We start from the raw sequence: 21580 nt of genomic DNA on the forward strand, positions 1-21580 counted from the left end.
CACCCGGTTAGTAGCTGTGTTAGATTTCATGCAAAAGCACTCATGCATCATCACACTAAAAGAACATGTCCAATGTCAATACAAGAGCACGCATTAGTAATTCAATAATCTGAAATGGCATAACAACAAAAATTGTTCAGTTCTGAGCAAAACAGTTTTTAAAAAAATACATTCATTTCCTCTGTTTAAAAGTAGTGCTAATATTGTATCCTCGTAAAATTGAAGCCATTACGCGTAAAGTCGTGTTATCTTTCATACAGTAAACGTCGCTTAAAGTCATTATATATGGGGCCACTATAAAATATTCATTAAAATTTTTTTTTCAAAAATACTATGAAATTTTGAAAACTATTCAGAAATGCCTCAGTAAAATACAAAATAATACCTATTAAAATTAATATTTACAGTAACAGAGATTAAAAATGAGGTTTAACAATCTGTTTTTGGGCTATTTATTAGAACTGGATTAGTGATATTTCTTTAAATGAATATTCAAAATGTTGATTACTTATGAATGTATTTTAATGCTCACAAAACGTATCATACAATTATGTCAACAATGAAGTTCCAACATCTCAAATGATCTTTCTTGAATTTTTTCACTTTTAATGAGTTGTGTTAAATGGTGAGGAAATATGACTTCGAATTAATAATGATTAATTTTACATCCTTCCAATAATTGTTCATAAATCAAAAAAATCCTTTCAATGAACCATTTAACATATTAAAGGGGATTTTGTATGATTATTGTTCGATAGAACATACTGACGTATCTGAAAAACTTTTGTGGAGGAATGCCATATAGGCCTTTCAGTAACTGCATAACGTGACATATGTCTCTATCATCTATGAAGTTTATTCAAGTTTCAAGAATGGGATATAATTATGACTTAGTACAACTTCAAAGCGATATCAGATTTGGTGTCCGGAAAATGGGACTCATCATTTCGGAGACTGAATTTTCACGTCAATCGTAGATGCAAAGAAGTCGTCGGCAGAAACGGTCATTAAACAAAATTTGACGACAGTTGCTAACAGCTTCAGTGAATAGAAGAAAAATGCAACTCAGTGAAGAAATTGCAATTAGCGACAAAAGAGCAAATATAAAATTAGATCCGCGAATTTAATCCCTATCGAATTTAAAGAATAATTAATAGCACAGACATATAGGTAATATTTGAATCTAATAATGGATATTAATTAAGCATTCGACTCTGATGTGTGTGTATTGTATTCTGTGGGACCTGGATTTTTTTTATTTTTTTATTTGAGAACCAGTGGCCAACTCGGACCCTTAATGACTGCTTTACATACAGCTTTGAATCTCACTTGTGCACAGCAATACCAACATTGGGTTATGATTAGAAACAAATAACAGTTACACAATTCATATTTTAATTGGTTCATGTAGAAATTAAAACCTAAGAAATTGTAAATCCTCAATGCCGAACAGAAGAGAGATGACTAGGCACATGAGATTAATATGAGCATAACAGGTTCCTATAGTCGTTCGAAGGTGGAGGGGTGGCCGGTTACACACAAATGTTGACTAGGAACTGTATTTATTAACTGAACAGTAATAATATGGGATTTATTCACATGGAAATCATTTGAAACTGTGTTTTATTTATAAACTTCCATGATTGGCCAATGGCATGCTATATGTCCACCTTTTTTTGAAAGTACACTCGCTTAATTCCTGCATTCATGCTGATGGATTGTGGGCAATATGCCTCCAGGACTATATGCCTCTTTAACAGGACAATATGCCTTCTTGCAAGTGTCGAAAAATCACATTAATGTATAATTGTATTCTTCTGAATTTGGAGTTTTGCCATTCTCATTAAAGTTCGTATAGTCGTTAAACATGATGGAATACATTTAGAATGCCAAGAAGTACAATATTAAGCAAAGAAATCTAAAATGTGGGAATACACCCGTTTTCAAAATTCCTGTTGGATATATTGTGTGCTCTGCTTACTACATAGTTCCAGAATCTCTTGGAACCGATGTGCAATCATATTTCTGCAGTCCTTTTTCCAATGTTGGATCTATCAGTTATTAAACTGGAGAGCCATTGTTACTGACAGTTCAGTCTACATTTCATATATCAATTATAAATTAGTAACATTAAATGAATTAGTGATCCCAATTCGAGAAATATTTAGCTCTGGATTGAATAAAAGCGATAAGTAAGACATTTTGCTTATTAGAATGCAACTGTTGACGATAATTCAGAAACTTTAAGCGACGGTTACTGAATATGATGGAAGTTGAATTATTTGTTTAAAACTCTGAAAATTTTTACATAGGAATTTTTTTAAAAATCAAAAATTTCTGCTAATTTTTTTTTTGTAAGTAATGTAAAGTTTAGCATTCACTGAATTTTAATTTTGTTCCAAATCACTGTTTACAAATGTCAACGTTTCCATTCTTTCCCGGTAATCTTGGACATGTCGACTGAGTGCTTGTTACTTCTACTTGGGTGAAAAGAAAAAAGTCCGTCTTCTAAATATTTTCTTACTTCGTTTTCTAATACTGTAATTTAGAATAGAAATTTCGAAGCGCGTTTTCGTGCATTTCTACTTATTGTCAGGCAACAAGCTATTAATGATTAAAAGGCTAATTCAAGGCCCAGATAATTGTTAGCAGGGCTTACTAACTAAACTATAACTAGCATTCAAAATGAAATTTTTCTTATTTTTTTTGGTTTCTGATGAAAATTTGTTTCAAACCCAATCTAAAGCACAAGCATTAATTTGTGTTGCTAATCGATTAAACTGTAAAAGCATATGCACTCAACATGCAGAAGAAAAGAACGCATTGAGAGAGAAAGCCATTACGCATAGAAATAAAATAGAAAGCACTGGATTTAACTTCAATGGATGTTACATATGACGCATTGGGTTAATTATTTATTTATAATTTAAACCATGAAATTTTGAAATGTTATTTGATGCTAAGTGAGTGAATGTTTTCGTGCAATAATTCAAGAAAGATTTACCTATTAATTGTATTTTTAATAAATATTGAATTTTTGTATAATTTTTGTATCAAAATTAATATATGTATTAAAAAATTGGTAAAGCATTAACAATTAATATAATATTGATGATAAATATACACAGGATAAACAAATATATATCATAGTTAATATACATTGGATAAAACATGCATAAAATATATTTTAAAAAATGCACTGTAGAAACAGATTAATTCTTTATAATACATAATTAAGATTTTTTTCAAGCGTTCTTAGTAATTTCTTTGATAAATTTCATTAATAATAATTATTAATAGCTGTTTGGGAAAGAAAATGCAATTAATGATTTTCTTAAAATGATCTTTTAGCTCACAAATTATTGTAAAGGATTTTTGGAACATTTAGTAATATTAGAGTTTAGATTATTTTTAATTCAAGTATCTGCTCATAAATTTAAAAAAAAAATGTTCTGGTATTTTTTAGACAGGAAAATGCAATGATATCAGAATATTCTAATTTTAGATATGAAAGGAAAAAACTGCAACATTTTCTAATTTCTCTTAAATTTTTTTTGATAATGAAATAACATTTACAAAAACTACAGAGAAAGTAAATAACTTTAACAATTTGAAAACAAATGAGGTTTCAAAGTAGTAGTTAATGTCTCTACTTTTCGAAGAATATCATTAAAGAAGATAAAATATAAAACACAAATTTGCTAAACATTATTCATCATGAATTAAAATCCATTCATTGTTAAAAAAAGTTGCAATCATTCTTAAAAAAAGTTATTACAAATGCAATAGGAAATATTAAGAATGACAGACCAGACGAAAAAAGAAGAAACTCATGCATTTCGCTAAACTGTGCCAATGGTAAAAGTCTTTGGCGCAATGCACTAGACATCTCACGACCAGCAAAATGTAAATGAATCACAAGTGAGAAGTGGGACGAGCCGGACAAGTGCGTACCTGAGTTTGTAGACGCGTGAGTCCTCTGATCCAGAGGATCTGTCCCGTTCTCTTCACTTCCTGAGATATGGACCCCCTGGAGGTGTCCTCCACCAGGGACCCGCCCGCGTCCAGGTCTTCGGGGTTGCCCGAACCCCACGTGAACGTCTTGGGGATCTTCTTCGTGGGGATTGTTGTGATACACTGGCCCCACACCAGTACCCCGGCACCGAAGAATAAGCACCACAGCCACTGGTCCAGCGACAGGGGGGCGGTCGAAAATGCTCGACCCCCAAACTGGACGATAATCACCTGAAGTAATAAAAAAAAATTCAATTACAGTTACAGATAAAATCGTTGCTAAAGATAAAAAGATTACACTTATGCGATACTCGTAATTATGTTAGTAGAAGTATTCCTGGTGTTCAGAAGCGAAGTTATTATACAAATGGACATTATGTACCATATATATATCCGTGATAACAGAATATTATGTATTAGAAAATATATGAGGGTGGTGACTTTACAAGCTCAGATGGTATAATACAGAGGAGAAAAAATAGATACAGAGTCTCCCGAAATGTTTTCGAATGCTGTATAATAAAGATGTTATCCCAGAGAATGCCTTACATGGCGTACAATACATGGCATACAGTATTTATAAAATATTAATCTTTGGAGTGAATTTAACATTTTTACTGAATATATCGTATGATTCGTGACAAGTGTTTTGGGTGATTAATCCCTGGGATGATGTGTTTAACTCACGCGCTGCATAATAATTTTTTTTAATATCAAAATAGGTTCAAAAATTGCGAAACGCTTCCTGCCAGTCATCTTTGAGCTTTGAAAAGAGCGCGCAAAATGCTACAAAACATGCTTATATATTCGTAGAATCATGGACAACTAACGCCATCTCTTAACTCAAATCTGAATGAAACCACAGAAGCCTAAATTAAACTATGAACGGGAAAAGAGCGGGTTGCACAGCTAAATAGACGGAGAAAATGCATCCCCGCGGAAATCGCAGGTTGAGCAAATTTTGCTATTTCTACGTTGCGAGCGGAAATCGTGGGATACGTTGTCGCAGGGTTAACAGCATCTAAAAAGCAAATAATTTATGTTTTAAACGTGTTTTTATTTATATTTGATTGAAACAAAACCTCGACACAGAACTGCACTTGTAGTCACAAAATCGCATACCGATTCTGATTCATTTAAGTCATTGCGTTTTCGTGTATCACTTTTACATGTTTCTAAAAATATAGACAAACAGGCGGTCAAAACTTCTTTGGATTTGGTAAAAAGTTATGCGTCTACATTATAGATGTTAAATTCGTGTATAGAATTTTTTTTTCATTTTGCTCTCTTCGTTTTGTAATTTTCGTGTTAACTTATATTCGAACAACGGGACAGACTGACTTCCACACAATAGATTTTGCATAAAATTTGATAGAAATATATAAATTTGGTGTAAAAACTATGCCAATTTCCATTCGTCTGGCTCAAAGTGTTTTAAAGTTATCTTTATGATAGACAAGCAGAAGGACGAATGGACAAGTAGATATTTTTCAAAAATGTGTTTTTCGAACCCATAGAAGTCTAAAGACTCATCAAAATCTCGGGTTCAAAATTTTTAGCGAATACTGTTCTTTCTCTATACTTCGTAAACGAGAAGTAAAAATTATATACAATAATATAATGTCAATAAAAGCAATAATGCCATTTATTGACATTTTCGTTCTGAAGATTCAGCAATGTATTAGTGGATAAAATTTCCGATCCTCTTTTTGAAGATCACTAATGATGCGAGATGGTCCTTAATATTCCTTTGTAATTCCTCCTTCATTGGGAATTTTTTTGAGTTATCTTCCTTTCACAGAAAGACTTTGAAACAGGAATGCCTGAACATTCATCTTCCAAAATTGGAAATTTCGCATGATGTCCGGCCATCTTCCGTTTCTTTCTCATCGCTTGATCCATTTATTGAACAAGATCTTCTGCTGCGACAGTCTCGTTCCTTGACCCCCTTCATCAAAAATGCGATTTAGAGAGGAATGAATTTTCTTATCTTTTTCGATTTGATGAATTGCTTGAATGCCAAAGTATTAATTCCAGACTATCGAGAAGTTTCAAAGTAATGCTAAGGCTTATATCACATCACTGGCGGTAATGTTTTTTAAAGAATTTTCTTTAAAACACTGCAACCATCATTGGCAGCTGTGTATTTAAGAAATCTGATGCTCGAATTTTCACACAATTATGACCGTGATTATATAAAATGTTTGGTAATGACTTCATTTTTCGCCTTTTTTATTATTCTCCATTGAAGCTTTAAAATAAACGGCCCTCATATAAGCCAAAGCGTTGGTTTGGTTTAAAATGTGCCATTTCTTACGTTTTTTCAACTGTTTTCTAACGCCGTTGCACTAAAACTTTTGCCTACATTGAAACTTTTTGAATGTTTGAGATATGAGTTAGACTTCCCATTTTAGATAATCTTTTACTTTCTGTTATTTGAAGCACTGAATCTGCCCAGCGATGTTTTGATTTATTTTTCTGATTTTTTAGTGTATTTTTTATATATATATATATACCGTCAAGTCCTCAATCACTAAGAGAACAGTAATGCTGGAGATCATACTGTTACGAAATTTCCGGGGTTCGTTTGGATAGTGGAGGTTATATGGTGTGAAGAACGCTCAATCACCAGGCTGCAGTAGAAAACAAAACAACGACGTTTATTTACACAAAGACACACAGGACAGCACAAAGACGATTATCTTCAGCCGAGACGTGCAGACAACAGGCTCTAATGCAGACCGTAGCTCACAACTTAATTCAGCACTCACTTGACTTCGTCGCTGCTCCGCTAATCTCTGGAAGGCCAGTTCTTTCTGTCGATTCCGACTACTCTTCGATTCCACTGGTCCACGACTCAATTCACCACCTGACTCCGCACTGTCGCTTCCGACGACTCTTCGACTGCTCCCAGGTTCACCACTGATGGGTCACGACTACTCGGCAGCTGCGGGCCACCCCTTTTTATAGGTCTCAGGAGGCGGGGCTAGACGCCTCTCAACCAATCAGGAACGTTCGAGGCGTATCTCCGTTCCTACTCGACGGATCGGGAAAATTCTCGATGTTTCGGGTATAATCCATTTTGGCGCCAAAGTCTCCAAATTCGCCGCCAAGTAGCCAAATGGTCGCCAAGTTTGTCGCCAAGCTCTGGGACCTCCTATGGAACCCACTATGCTGGGAAGCCGCATCGCAGGTTCGTAACAATACATATGTGTAATTAGCCCTCATCACACCGCAATATCTGTATTTCTCTTCGAATTCTTGTTTCCCTTAAAAGATGTCAAGCTCCATCTTTCACTAAAATTTATCTTTGCTTGGCAAGCTACATATATAAGATTAAGTAATTAATTAATTTTTAAGTAATTTTAAGCAATTTTTCATTGAATTAAAGCTAAGCATTGCTCTTTCCTTTCTTTAGAAATGGTTTTCTTTGCCGACAAGGAACTACCTATTTTAAAACTTTCGTTTATTCCTTTTCTTTTATTTATATTTTAAAAGTACCTCAGTTTGTGAGAGTATAAATCTTCAGTATTATAATTAGTAGCGCCTTTCACAAATATTAAATTTATCAATAATTTTTATTTTCGCCACAATTTTCATGTGTAATTGTATGCATTGGATATTTTGTAGATGTCATACTATTTTAAAAAACTATGAGGGGGAGTACATACAGGTATTGAATAAATAATCGCTGCAATATTCATGGAATTGAAACTTTCTGAAACGAAGAGGGTTGAATAAAGTACTCCATTTCATTGAAAGAATGAATTTATTTTTGTCACTATATAACATATATATAAAATATCCTAAAAATATTTAACCGAATTCTAAGTAAATAGGATAAATACAGATAAATTTTTTTTAACAATAATATAAAAATCAGATAAGTTTTAAGTGATAAAACGAGATTATTAGTTTTGAATGAAATTTGAAATCCTGTAAGAGTGGTCGAAATGGATCCATTTTTTTCGCTACAGCCATCATAGTTTACATTTCTTTTCATAGTAACGTATTAAGACATATCACGTGTTATATGTACTTTAAATTCGAGTAAGATATTATTGCCGTACTTACATACAGCAGAAAATGCACCCCATTTTTATAAAGATTTTGAAAACGCACAGAAATGTATGCACCCACAATATCTTCTCTTAGTGTTCCTCCTCTGGGTAGTTAGTGTCTTAAAAATTGATGTGACTATCTGTTTGTTCCTGACTTTCCAGACCTATTCGTAATCGCCTCCTGAACCATCAGAGATTAAACACTATCCATCCATCCATCCATCCATCCATCCATCCAGAGATTAAACACAATAGTTTCAGACACATATTCTACAGGAAAGAAAATTCCAATTTTTATCACCTTTGGAAGCTTGTTTTGACTTTTTCGAATACTCTTAATTATTTAAGTTCTATGTCCTGCGATATTTAAGGAAGCCCACCCCATAGCACCAAATATTAAAATATATAGGTTTTGTTCACTTGTGCCGGTAAAGGATTCACATATGCGAGTTTCACCTGTAACTGTTCACTGTAAATCGCATTCAGGCTACAAAAAGTATCTGATACCATATAGAAATCAGGTGAAGATTTATATATTCTGAATGAACTAATTTTCCACTTAAGACGGTGCTTCTGTAAACAATCGTAGTTGACGAGTTTCGAACATCATTTTTATTTCTGTGATAATTGCCTGCTGGCGTGTGTAGCGCGTTTTTGGTGATTTTGTGACACAATTATCCCTACATACGTGATACGTCCTTCCAGTGCAAGTGTTTAACCCTGAATAATAAGAATTTAACCAAAGAGTACGCGATGCGAAGCAAACATAAATAAATATATGAATATATATAAATATATGAACATTCCAAAAATAAATATATGAATATATAATAATGCAAAAATAAATATAATAAGAAATAAAAAGAAATCATAAATAATCAAGTAATTCATTCCAATTTTTTTTAGAATGCGACAAAACAAATAGTGTTTTGTCATTATTTTTACTTTTCTTTTTATTCCAAGTTTACTTATCTACATTCGGCATATAAAGAAAATCTAATAAAAGTATAGACAAATTCTTCAGAAATCAATTATTAAAAAAAAATGTAAATCTAGTTCATCTTTACATTTTTTTAGGCATTTGTTGATAAGAAAAGAATCGAGCACAGAGAGGATGTAGGCTCACCTGCGAGGCGGCGGTGATTATGAGTATGCTGTAAAAGACGGGGTTTGTGAGAAGGCCCTCGAAGATGTTCCTCTCTCCGTGGATTTTTCGGGCATTGATCTCGTTGAAGAGGGTCATCATGACGAAAGTGTTGAAGATGATGGTGAAGTGCTGCGTAGGTGGAGAATGCAAAGGCGCATACATGCCCGAATCGATGTCGAAGAGGCGGTGCCCTGGGCGGAGAAAAACGTTTTAAAGATGAGCAAAGATGCAATCACATGCTTTCTTCATTTCTCTTTACTGAGACTATCATAATTGAAAAATGATCTCTATAAATAATAAAAGGTTATGCGTATGTTTTGGCGTTCTACACGGTAAATTCGTTGATCTATATTTACCAAATGTTTTACAAATATATTTTGAAGGCTTAAAAGAGGTAAAGGGTCAATCCAATGTCGGATTTCATTGAAAATTTGATAAGAATCAGCACTTTAAATATTAACAATGTGAATCAAATTTCATATATCTAGCTTTTTATGCTTTGTAATGACTATGTTCACTTGTACCCGAACATAAAGATAAACATAAGATAATTCCTATGAATGGATTTCACATAAGATTTGATAGAATTCACACATTCCGCATGAAGACCACTCACCCAATTTCATCCAGATTAGATAGATTTTAGATTAAACCGTTTCTTAGTTGTGTTTACAAAAGACAAATATAATTCCTAAAGCATATATTTAAGGCTCAGAGATGTCTGAAATGTGATGATACACGCTAAAATCTCGCTTTCGAATTCTTAAACGATTACAATACTTTCTCTTTGTATGCTTCATATGCAAGAAAGAAAAAAAAATGTTAGGAAAGCTCCATTTAAAGTTCTCTCCTTAACTTTCATCGACGTTGAGTCATTTTGTGTTTAGATTTATCATCTGATAAAAATAATTGGGGTGTACATTTAGTCCTCTTTCCTTAGACCGATTAGGCATAGATTTTTTAAAGCATAACCAAATTTCATTTTACAGCAATTTGCACTTTAGACTTATTTTATTCATTTAGTTATTCTTATTCTATTGCTATATAATGAATTTTTTTACACAAAGACAGAAGTGAAGTCGCCAAAAATGCATTTTTAATTAGTGTCTTCATAATAAAATTATATTGCTTACATTTTAAATAGCTTTTGAATGTAATAATAACTTTCTAAACCAATGATTGAAATTACTGATATAAATTTTTTAACTCTTCACTATTTTTTTGCCTCTTCCATATAATAAAAGGACGCATTCTCTAAGAGGAGTTTGTTATCGTTTCGATGAGGCAGAATTTATAGTCGATTCGAGAAATTTATGAATTCGTCCTTCTTTCTGAATTCGATTATAACATCGATTAACGATATAAAGTTTCGTTTCATAATTATAAAAATGATTATTCGAGACAGTCTGGCATACAGGTTTAACAATAACGGAATTAATGAATATTATTCAATGCTTCTAATAATGTAGGCTTATACGAAAATCACGACAACAAATAAAACAAGTGTATACCTATTTCAATGTTCTAATTTATACGCTACACTTATAAGAAATCTCTTTAATCTGACTGGTAACAAAAGCATGCATGTTAAGTAGATAACTGCAAAATACTTATTTTTGTAAAGTTTATGTTGACTCAGTAGAAAAATCAAGTGTTCTTTCCAAGATTAAAAAAAAAAAATGATCATTTTTCTCATAAAAACCAAAATTACATCAATCATGATAAAATCGATTAATCGGGTTAATGTATTAACTGTGCCTTTTATTTTATGTCTGTCAGCAACAAGAAAGTAAATGGTGTCAGAGTATTTATCTGGCATACAATGACGGCATTTTTGTCCAATAGTCGATGGCAATATATCAGAAAGTATGTGTTTGATGTACTACGACGTATCTCACAAAAATGGCGTCAAAAACACAGAATGCAAATCATAATGTAGATTTAATTCATAGTATGTGCAATATTTTTGTATTTAATATATGAGATAGGAATAATCTTTACGACATGTAAAGTGGTAAGCATAAAATTTTGATTTTTTTTACATGGTCAAGTACATCAGAGAGAGAGAGAGAGAGAAAGGACGCACCGATGAAGAGTAATGTAAAGATGATGGTCAGTTGATAGATGGCGTGTCCGAGGATGTTCTTCATCATGGTCCTAGAAATGAGGGGTTTCGTCCTGCCGTAAGGCTTCCTCAGCAGGAGTTGCGAGGTAGGCATCTCGGTGGCCAGTGCGAGGGACGCCAGGGTGTCCATGATTAAGTTCACCCACAGCATCTGGACAGCTTTCAGAGGGCTGTCCTATTACGAAACGGAAAGGAGAAGAGTATCAGTAAGCAACCAAAAAGATTATAAAAATCTAAACTTGTTTCATGAAAGATTGAAACATAATTACACCATCATCAAAATTGTATTAAAAAAATGAGCTCTAAAGAAAAGAACATCCCAAACTTATTTTATATATGTTAGGGGACAGAAATTTTAATTTCTATGTCTACTTATAATCACGATGAATGTATGGATGGGTGTGTGTGTGTGTGAGCTGATCTACATTCCAGACCGTTTGATCTAGAGCTATCAACTTTGGTACATACATACATATGCGAGTAGAAATGTGCAAATCGAAACGATTTTGAAAAAATATTAATTAGAATTTTAGTTAATTAAAAATTAAGCTAGATTTTGTTGTTTTTATCCAATAACTTCTGAAAAGATTTCAGCACAAAAATGATTTTACAACATTTTAAAGTCCGAAAATTTATCTTTACAATGATGCTGATTTTGTTGCTGTAAAATTATTTAAATGACATTTAATTAAACTTTAATTTTTAAACATTTTTAAGTATATTTCACAATAATGTATTCAATGTTGTGAATGAAACCTAAACCGTTTTAATTACTTCATCTTCTGACTTTTTCTATTGTTAAAAGATTTATGTATTGTTAAAAGCTAAAGAAAGATTCTGTTTAATATATGAGTACTTTATAAAAAGGATTAAAAAGTACAATTACTATACCACGAAAGTTATCGAAAAAGATATATGAGCAGAATATTTGTGTTTTTAATAACACTGTAATGTCATGGGACTGGTACCTATTAGAGAGATCTGTGTAAACAAAATCTCATTTAGGACAATGAAAATAACATGATTTTAATGTCTGACTATTTGATGGAGTCATAGACAAAATAAAGTCAAAGCTATCTAACTGATATTAAACATAAATAATATCTCCGGCTAACCAATGGGTCGTCAAAGGTGACTACTAAAAATAAATGTAAATGTGTTTGTGAAATATGAAAGTAATTACAATGGATGTACACAATGAAAGTAATAAAATGGCTAATGAGGCTAAAATTGGAAGTAATTGTCATTGCACTTTGTACACCAGTTAAAGCGGTTTCCTTAATTGTGAGTAATGTGACTTTTATGTAATCTGGAAGATAGTCTGTGAAATATTGCTCTATATAGTCAATAGATTTCCTCGATTCATCAACCTTAAATATACAATTTTCGAGCTATTATTTTAATTTTTCTACATAAAATCAAAAGGAACTGGTGAGCATGGGCAAATTAATATTAAAGTTCCACAATTACAGAAGTTTAAGGAAATTATTAAGGCAGAAATCATGGCATTTATCTTTTGGATAGTTGCCCGGTATTGTTTCTCTTGGCAAGTAGTTCAAAGACCTCAGTCCATTGTTCATGATGAATGGCTTGACATCTGAGCATGAATGAAATGCGATTGCAATGAACATTACAAGCAGTCGCTTTTGCCAATCTTATATTAGATGGATAAGCAAAAACGCAATGTTTATTCCAGAGTTAAAATGTCAAGACAATGTATCTTTCATAAAACAACAATGAACTGATAATTTTATCCTTTCTCGTGTTGCACTCCCCGGAAAGAATGTGATATACATTCTATGATGTAGGTGTGGAATGTGTAGAAAGAGTGGCATTTAAAAACGCTATCTATTTCTAATCATAGTCGTTTTCTCAACCCCAAAGCTTTCGTGCAGAGTATTTTTTAGTATAGAACTTCGTTTTTCAGAAGTTCTTTATAATGAATTAAAGTTCAATATACATTGAAAGACAGTATAAAGTAAATGAATAATTAGTTAACAAAATGAAATGATGGAATGCTATCATTTACTTTGTTGTGCGATTCATGATGAATCTTCCGCAATGCATAAAATTTAACTCGATACAAAAATCAACATGGCTCTTTTCTCATTTCATTTTAGCATAGAAATGATATGACAATGCTAAATTTACACGTATACCTTCTGAAAATAATAGAGAAACATGTATACCTTATAGAAATAATCTGAAATCGTAATTTTACTTGGATACCTTTTCCTCTAAGGATTATTTACAATTCTGCTGTGGAAAGAAAAAAGATTGATCGATTTAAACCCACTGCAAGCTTGTTGTATTTTGATTTCCTGTAGTAATTACTCCAGGTATCTACGGAGTTGTAGTGCAAATAGGAGCTTGCTGAACCACAGAAACAATCCTTCTGAAGGGAGGCCTTACCTCTATTGCACAGGCTCCCACGAAGGCAACGATGACTGCGACCACGTTGACCGTGAGCTGAAACTGAAGGAACTTGGCGATGCTGTCATAGACGTTCCTCCCCCACATCACGGCCTTCACTATGCTCGTGAAGTTGTCGTCCGTCAGAATGATGTCGGAGGCTTCTTTCGCCACGTCCGTCCCTGCAATACCCTGCAAACACACACACGCATGCACACATTTAATATGGGATATAAATACTATACAATACAGATATATCATCCTTTGCAAAAATAAGAATGCTGATACGTCATCTTTTGAAAGAGTAAGAATGCAGATATGTCATCCTTGGCAAGAATAAAAATAGACTTAGAAAAAACGAAAAGTGATATGGATTCTGCATATGTGCATTGTGTTGAGTTTACTAATCTTAAATTCACACGGACAAAACTGTCTCTTATATGAATTTAGCGAGAATTTTAAGAATCAGCTGAGGTACCTTAATTTTTCTTGTGTAATTAAAAAATAACCTGTAAAGTTTTTAATTTATTAGTATCTGTTTTTATTTCTTTAATTACTACCATATTATTGCTCTGTTTGTTAGGTTTGTTAGGTTAGGCCATCTCAGGTATCGTCCTCGTTATCTGACCGCGGTTCAAAATTACGAGTTCCGTCCCAAAATAGCCCTAGTGCTGTTTTAAAACGCGACGTTAATATAACTAAACTAAACTAACTGACACAATATGTCGCTGAAGGTTTCAAATTTAGAATTTTCTTTTATGTTCTTAATTTTAATTTTATGGGCAAATTTTTCGAATGAGAAGGGTGCAAAATAAATTTTTGGTTCAAATGAGATCATAAATGGGGCAAATATAAGAGATTTTAAGCTACAATGATTTCTGAAATTAAAGAAAACACATACAAAAATCAAGAAACGAGAAAGGAAAGTGAAGAGACAGATGAGAGTACCATGGCGAATCCAACATCTGCTTTTTTGAGTGCCGGTCCGTCGTTCGTGCCGTCCCCGGTGACCGCCACCACTTCCCTGTTGGCATGCAGTTTGCTGTCGATGATGCCTTTCACTAGAATGTACTTGTCGGTGGGGGAGCTCCTCGCTAGCACCCTTAGCCGGGGCCACACTTTGTCCAGGAGATGTTGCTGGACCTGCACAGAGATGCATTCAGTGCATATGTTATGGTAAATGTGATTAATCCGGTGATTATGTATAATTAGGGGTGATCATTCATAATCTCCATTGAACTTATTGGGGATTATTAAAAAATCATCGATAATTATACATAATCTCACATTTATTACATTTACCGTAACGCATATAATACAAATTCTTATAATGCAAGTTATTAATGGAGATAATACATGCTCACACGATACAAAATCAAATACATTGTACTAATTTTAGTTTGGAAGGTATTGCATACTTTATAGGAGAGAAAAAAGGACATATCAAATCAGCACGGAGGCAACTGAATGATATAAGTAATGACATTTGTCATGCAATTATTGTATCACGTAAATAAATTTTGAAAAAAACTTTGCAAATTTAAATTGGTTATTTTTTTCGTTTCATTTTAGGCATCCCATCTCACACCAATATTTTCTTCAAAGCAGATTTGTCATCTGGTATCTTTTTAAACATTAATGTCCGTTAAAATTCTGACTAGAATGGAAACCTCTGCCTTCTACCGAGAATTATTTTGAGTTTAATCTGTTGCGCTGTAAATTGCAAGAGCTATTGCATTTATACTACAATTTAGAAATAGTCTCTCATCATTAATACATGTCTGAATTTTCGCTCTTTTTACAATCAGCAATGCAATAGCAATTGATTTATAGAGCATTGATTGATCAAAGAATATATATCTTTGTCAAATTTGTCTCCTGACAGATATATGATCTTTTCCTCATCATTGAACTCGAAAGTCACATTTAAAAGCCATTTCATCAAATAGATTCTTTTACTTTAGAGAGTTGGAGTGGATATCAAATGCAAAACTTGGCAGTTTTTTACGACATTAATTTGCTGTATTACTTATGATAACATCCCTTGTGATTATTCTTCAAAGAAATCTAAAAAAAAATGATTTCATAATCGAATGTAGCTAAGCATGTCTTCTAGTATCAAACTGGAAACTGTCTTGCTTCTGTATGAAACTACATCGATTCGTTTTTCAGGAATCTAGAAAAATAGCACCATTTATACCCAGGAATAGCAATGCCAGTAATAGCACTTAAACAGATTTAAGATATGGAGAGACCAGAAAAATCAGAAGACCCATACTGACCCAGTTTACCCGAATGTACATAAGGCAAGAAATGGGCATGAGAAAAAGAATAATACAAGAAACAATAATAAAGAAATGAATACTATATAATGGCTGGTGCAAGTCTCCTCTTGAAAAATATCCATTTTTAGCTAGTTATTTATTTTCTTATGTTTAGATCAAAACTTTCTTCTCCGCTGATAGTAACTTCTGCTTTAAACAGTGAGCGTAACCGTTTTATGAGAATGCATATTTACATTCCACCAATAAACACATGGATCTGCAGAACTGAATAGGAATCACTGTAAATGCTGTAATCACTGACGGTTTAAGCACAGGGCAGCACCTTACCTCTCCGTTGGCGTCCCTGATTCTCGCGTTGAACTCTTTTCCTTCCAGGACGAGAAAGTCGTCCTGAGGCCGGATGATGCCGCATTTCTGGCTGATGGATCGGGCGGTGTTGATGTTGTCTCCCGTCACCATCCGGACGGTGATGCCCGCCCGCTGGCACTGTTTGATGGCCTCTGGCACCTGCAAACGAAGGAAGAAAACTGAAGAAATCCAGTTCAACCATTTGATTGTATTAAATTGCTTTCTTGAATGCCAGTATATGCGCACTTTGGTAATGGTGAAACCTTAATGGGAGGAACTTCAGAAAGACGCGCAAACAATTCAGTTTGGGTCAAACGATTGGATGATGCGAGTATCAAATGCGTGAAGAAATAATAGATGTTCAAAAGAAACATAGCATCATTGCTTTTTGAGAATTTATTTAAAGAATAGTATTAGTGGGGTCTGACAGCTAGCATTGTTTGATAGCTCCAATACCCAAGAATAAAACTAGGAATTCAGTCCAAACAGGGGCAAGAAATTTGTTTATTGAAGGTAAATTTCAGTTTTTGAGAATTTTGGTTTAGTTAGAAAGATAATAACTAAGATAATTGTAGATATATATTATACAATTAATATATATCTACAATTTTGATCACAAAACCATCTACCAAAGTTAATTTATCTAAGTCATGGCATTTTCGAACTATCATTTTCACACAGAAGTGTACAAACAGAAAGACAGCCAGAGAGAGCGCTATGGGGAATGGTTTAAAATTCAATACATAAAACTAACTAATAATCAAATAAAACTAATTCTGGTAAAGGTCAGAAGTGTAGAAATTCGTCAAAATTTCAAGGTCAAATGTTATGGCGATTATGTAACAGTTTATTTATAAGCTTATTATACAAGAAAATATAAAAAAAGGAAACATTTTTTTTTTAAGATTGTAGTACTTTTCTCTCCATACATTGCAAGTATCAAATGTATGGAAAGGTATGAAAAGTTATGAATATATCAAAAATATGAAATATGAATAATTGAAAATAAAAACTTCATTTCTTTCCCTTATTCGCAGAAATGCTAATATGAAGTGAATAAAGCAAAAATAAACAGGAAATAGTATCCATTTCTTTTATTTCAGCAACTCAATTTAAAATTTCATTAACCATTGCTAATATAAATTTTAAATGCAAATAAAGATTCGATTTTCTTTTCAAGATGTCTTTAATTTTTTTGGCATTTCTCATGTAAATTTAATCTCTTCAAGATGGATGGAATTCACAAGCACAAAATTTTCCGAGCTAGAGTAGTTCCATTTTGGAAACAATTTTCTGTATGACATTTAATAATTTATTTTCAAGAATTCCAGACGTAATTAAAAAGTGATCAATTTAAAAAAAAGCATTCCCATAAAGGGAAAAAAATGTTATGTTAAAAAAATAAAAGGTTAGAAAATTGATTTAAAATAGAAAGAACTGATCGCAAGCATATTTTTAAGAAAGTAGAAGCTTATGTTTGTAACAAGAAGGAAAATTCTTTTCTAAAGAACTACAACACGTGTTAAAAAATTGATTTTAGAAGAAAGAGATTTCAGTTTCATGACATGTTTCGAGGTACGTATTTTACCTTCTTATTTACAGATCTAAAGACATGAGCGATTGTCATTACTTCGTTGAAGTATCAAATTAATAATGCAGTAATTATTCCTAATGCTCTGATCTAAAGTGAACTCATTTGGATGCTCTTCATTTATTTCATGACTAAGCATTAGACGATATTAAGTTTCAATAATAAGGAAAAATAGATGTGTGAAAAGAGAATGAAGATAGATCAATTTTGAGAGTGCATACATTTTCGAATAAATGTATCTATTTATGCTTATATATTCTTTACAAAGAAATAAAGGGTTTTATACAGGATATGGATTATCCATTCATAATATTTAATATTCATAATATTTAATAGCTGATATATCCAGGGTTGCTCAGAATGAAAGTATTTTCATGTAAATATTTTTAGTTATTAACATTTTTTTAAACTAAAGTAATATTATTCTAATTAAAATGAAAATAACTGTTGTGGCTAATTTTAATATATCGTGGGCTCTACAAAAACTATAGTCTGCTTGAAAAATTTTGGAAAAAAATCGCTAAAAAATGTTTTTTGTAATTTAATAATAACATAAAATTTTGTTAAACATTAGATATATGATTATAACTTGAGATATGAAAACAGTGATTTTCAGTTATTAATTTCAACCTACATCGATCATCAAAACCACGCGATCAAACTCTGAATCAATTTTTAAATAACAGAAAGGCTCAAAAAATTTCAGATTAAAAGAAATATATCTTATTATCATTAAGAGAAATAATTCTTATTTAAGCATTTCTGTTTTTTATATGTTAAATATTTTAAATCTAGTCTCTTAAAACAATTTTGAGCGCTGCCACATCTATTGCATGCTTAACATTGTGCATTCGATGTGAAAATAATTTTAAAATAATGAAAACTTAACTATTTAATAAATAGATTCTTTGTCAGCTATATTTAGTAATACACTTCTTATGCTTCATAAGATTTGTGGAAATATTTGAATAAAATCTATTCAATAGTTCGTGATAATGCAGAAAGCAAAAATCTATGAGCTATATGCCTATGTCTTATTTATATAAATTAATTTAAAATGAAAACTCTTTATTAAGTAATCACATTTAAGGTATCCGACAAGGTTAGGAGGTGAATTTAAAGAAAAAAAATGATACATAAACTTTATTGTACCAGACATCTAAAATATACTTGAAAGGTCACTATTAGAAGATAAAAATACACTCATTACCTTTAATTTTCGGGAAAAAAAATCCAACTTATTTAACGAAAATTGAGCAAAATTTTCAACTTTAGAAAAAACAGAATAAGTTTTAAAAAAATGGAAATAATTTTTATTTCACTTATATATAGCTCATACTACATAAAATATAACAGGCCACAAGATAAAAATTATTTTAATAAATAAAAATTTTATCAGCATTTAAAGACGCTATTAATGTTTTTGTCACAATTTGTCTCTGTTTCGGATTTAAATAGTCTGTAAAACATGTCTAAATGAAGATATTTTAAAATCCATGGTTTGTCACACCCTCAAAGGATACATGCTTACGAAATTTCATGAAATTTTATTGGATTGATTTTGAGATATCATGTTTTCCGTGAATCAATCACAGTGACATATTCATTCTTCAGAAAATGCGTTTAGATATTGTACTTGTAAATTAATTCATCCAAATGTGCTGCAAACAATTGTAGTTTTCAAGCTTTTTTAACAGAAATGATAAAAATAAGCAAACTATGGCTGAATAGGTAGAGGGTTAATATAATCAAATATTACTTAGGAAGAAATTTACGGTGAAAATAAAATATATCATTTATTTTCGGTTAAAATCATTATTGTTTCCGATTTCATTTTTATTTGTTGTATATTGTTGAAACTACTGTTTTTATTGTTCTGTCTTGCATATATTCTAAACAAAGTCTGTATTAGAATCTACGAAGTTTGGAATTTGTTTTCAGATCATAAAAAAAAAAAAAAAAAAAAAAAAAAAATTCAACTTTTTCAGGAAAAAGCCTCTTTTGAACCTAGTCGGATACCTTCAATTGCTTAGAAAGTGTACGTGTTTTAAAGAGAACGTCTTATTGCATTCTGACCTCCGATCTGACAGGGTCTTCGATGCCGACTATGCAAATGGCAGTGAGGTTGGTGACGATGCTCTGCTCGTCGTCCCAGTTGGGCTCGCCGTCGCACCGTTCCTGGTTGGCGTTGGCCTCGTCCCCCAGGATGAAGTCTTTGTAGGCGATGCCGATGGTGCGGAGCCCGTTGCAGGCCATCGGCTCGATAACGCTCTTCACGAGCCGGTCCGCGTCCGCCGGCGTGAACCGCTCCAGCTGGCCGCCAGCACCGAAGATGAACGAACACCTGTGGCACAAGAGAGATTTTTGTCAGTACAAATATTCGAGAGGATGTCAAAAAGTTACGAGATGAGTTCTGTAAAAGGCCTAAAGATAGCAGTTACAAAATTGTACATACTATCACAGGAAGCAACGACATTCATAAGTTTGTGTGTTAAGATGGATGCATTGGCGGCTTTGAAGCTGGATTCATCGGTTCATTCTGGATGCATCGGCGGCTTTGAAGCGGATGCGTTGGTGACCATGTGTGTTATCGCAGATGTATGTTATGACTATGTATGCTTTGCTGACTATGCGTGTTATGACCATGTGTACTTTGGTAATGATGTGTGTTATCGCTTTTGCGATTCCAATATGGACCAAGAATAAAGTGTAATTTTGAGTGAAACTCTTCAAAAATATACCAGAAAAATTATTCATTACCCTAAACTTTCTGAATCATGTTAACTATGAGTGGTACAAGAAATTTTGAGAGATATATGTGTTTCGAGAACGGAAGAACATCATTGGAAGTTGATGAGAGTTGTACTGTGGAGATTCAATGTGGATCGAAGTTGACATACTTTGAGAACTGGAATTTCGGGATACAATTCTGATTCAACAAGAGTGCGGTGACCTTAGTATTGCTTTGGAGGAAGATTTTTTTCTTGCTAATGGCGTGTCCACGTAAATAAATGCATTTTTTGAAATTCCAATATGGATAAAGAGCAACGTACAAATTTGAGTAATGCCCTTTAAAATTGCCAGCAGAAAAACATTACATATGAGGCAGAAAATCTAGGATATAGCTATTATGAATGGTATAAAGTATTTTAATGGAAATATGCACTTCTATAACGTAAGAACATCACTAAAAGGTAATGAGAGATGTACTGACGAGATTCAACGTGACTCTAAGAAATTGATACATTTTGAGAACTGGAATTTCAGCGTAAAATTCTGAATTAACAAGAGTGTTATGAATTTTCTAATACTGTTGTAGAATATTACTTTGATGCTGATGATGTGCAAGATAGATTTTGCAATATGGATCAAGATTCCAATATAGATCAAGATCAACGCGAAATTTGGAGTGTAATTCTTCAAAACTATCAAAGTGACACTGAATATGATTTAGAAAGATTACGGTGAAGCTACCGTGAGGCGTACTAGTTATATTCGCATATAATATTTTATCCTTTATATATATTTGCTTCGAGAACGACAGAACATCAATGGAATACAGCTATAAAAAGAAGAATCAACGTAACGTTCAAATTT

At 32.6% G+C, this 21580-nt stretch overlaps 1 protein-coding gene across 4 annotated transcripts in view; it reads right to left on the bottom strand.

Annotated features, from left to right (window-relative positions):
- LOC129989470 (plasma membrane calcium-transporting ATPase 2-like) overlaps positions 1-21580 on the bottom strand; it is a 285601-nt gene that overhangs the window by 30298 nt on the left and 233723 nt on the right. For all 4 annotated transcript variants that reach the window (XM_056098032.1, XM_056098031.1, XM_056098034.1 and 1 more), the window contains exons 12-18: positions 20060-20327; positions 16372-16551; positions 14708-14902; positions 13760-13951; positions 11309-11522; positions 9202-9413; positions 3955-4245 (exon numbers count right to left, since the gene is read on the bottom strand). In XM_056098032.1, coding sequence (XP_055954007.1) covers positions 3955-4245; positions 9202-9413; positions 11309-11522; positions 13760-13951; positions 14708-14902; positions 16372-16551; positions 20060-20327 — 1552 coding nt within the window. The remainder of the gene's footprint in view (positions 1-3954; positions 4246-9201; positions 9414-11308; positions 11523-13759; positions 13952-14707; positions 14903-16371; positions 16552-20059; positions 20328-21580) is intronic.

The sequence above is a fragment of the Argiope bruennichi genome, chromosome 10 (genome assembly GCF_947563725.1).
Source record: "Argiope bruennichi chromosome 10, qqArgBrue1.1, whole genome shotgun sequence".
Taxonomy (NCBI): domain Eukaryota; kingdom Metazoa; phylum Arthropoda; class Arachnida; order Araneae; family Araneidae; genus Argiope; species Argiope bruennichi.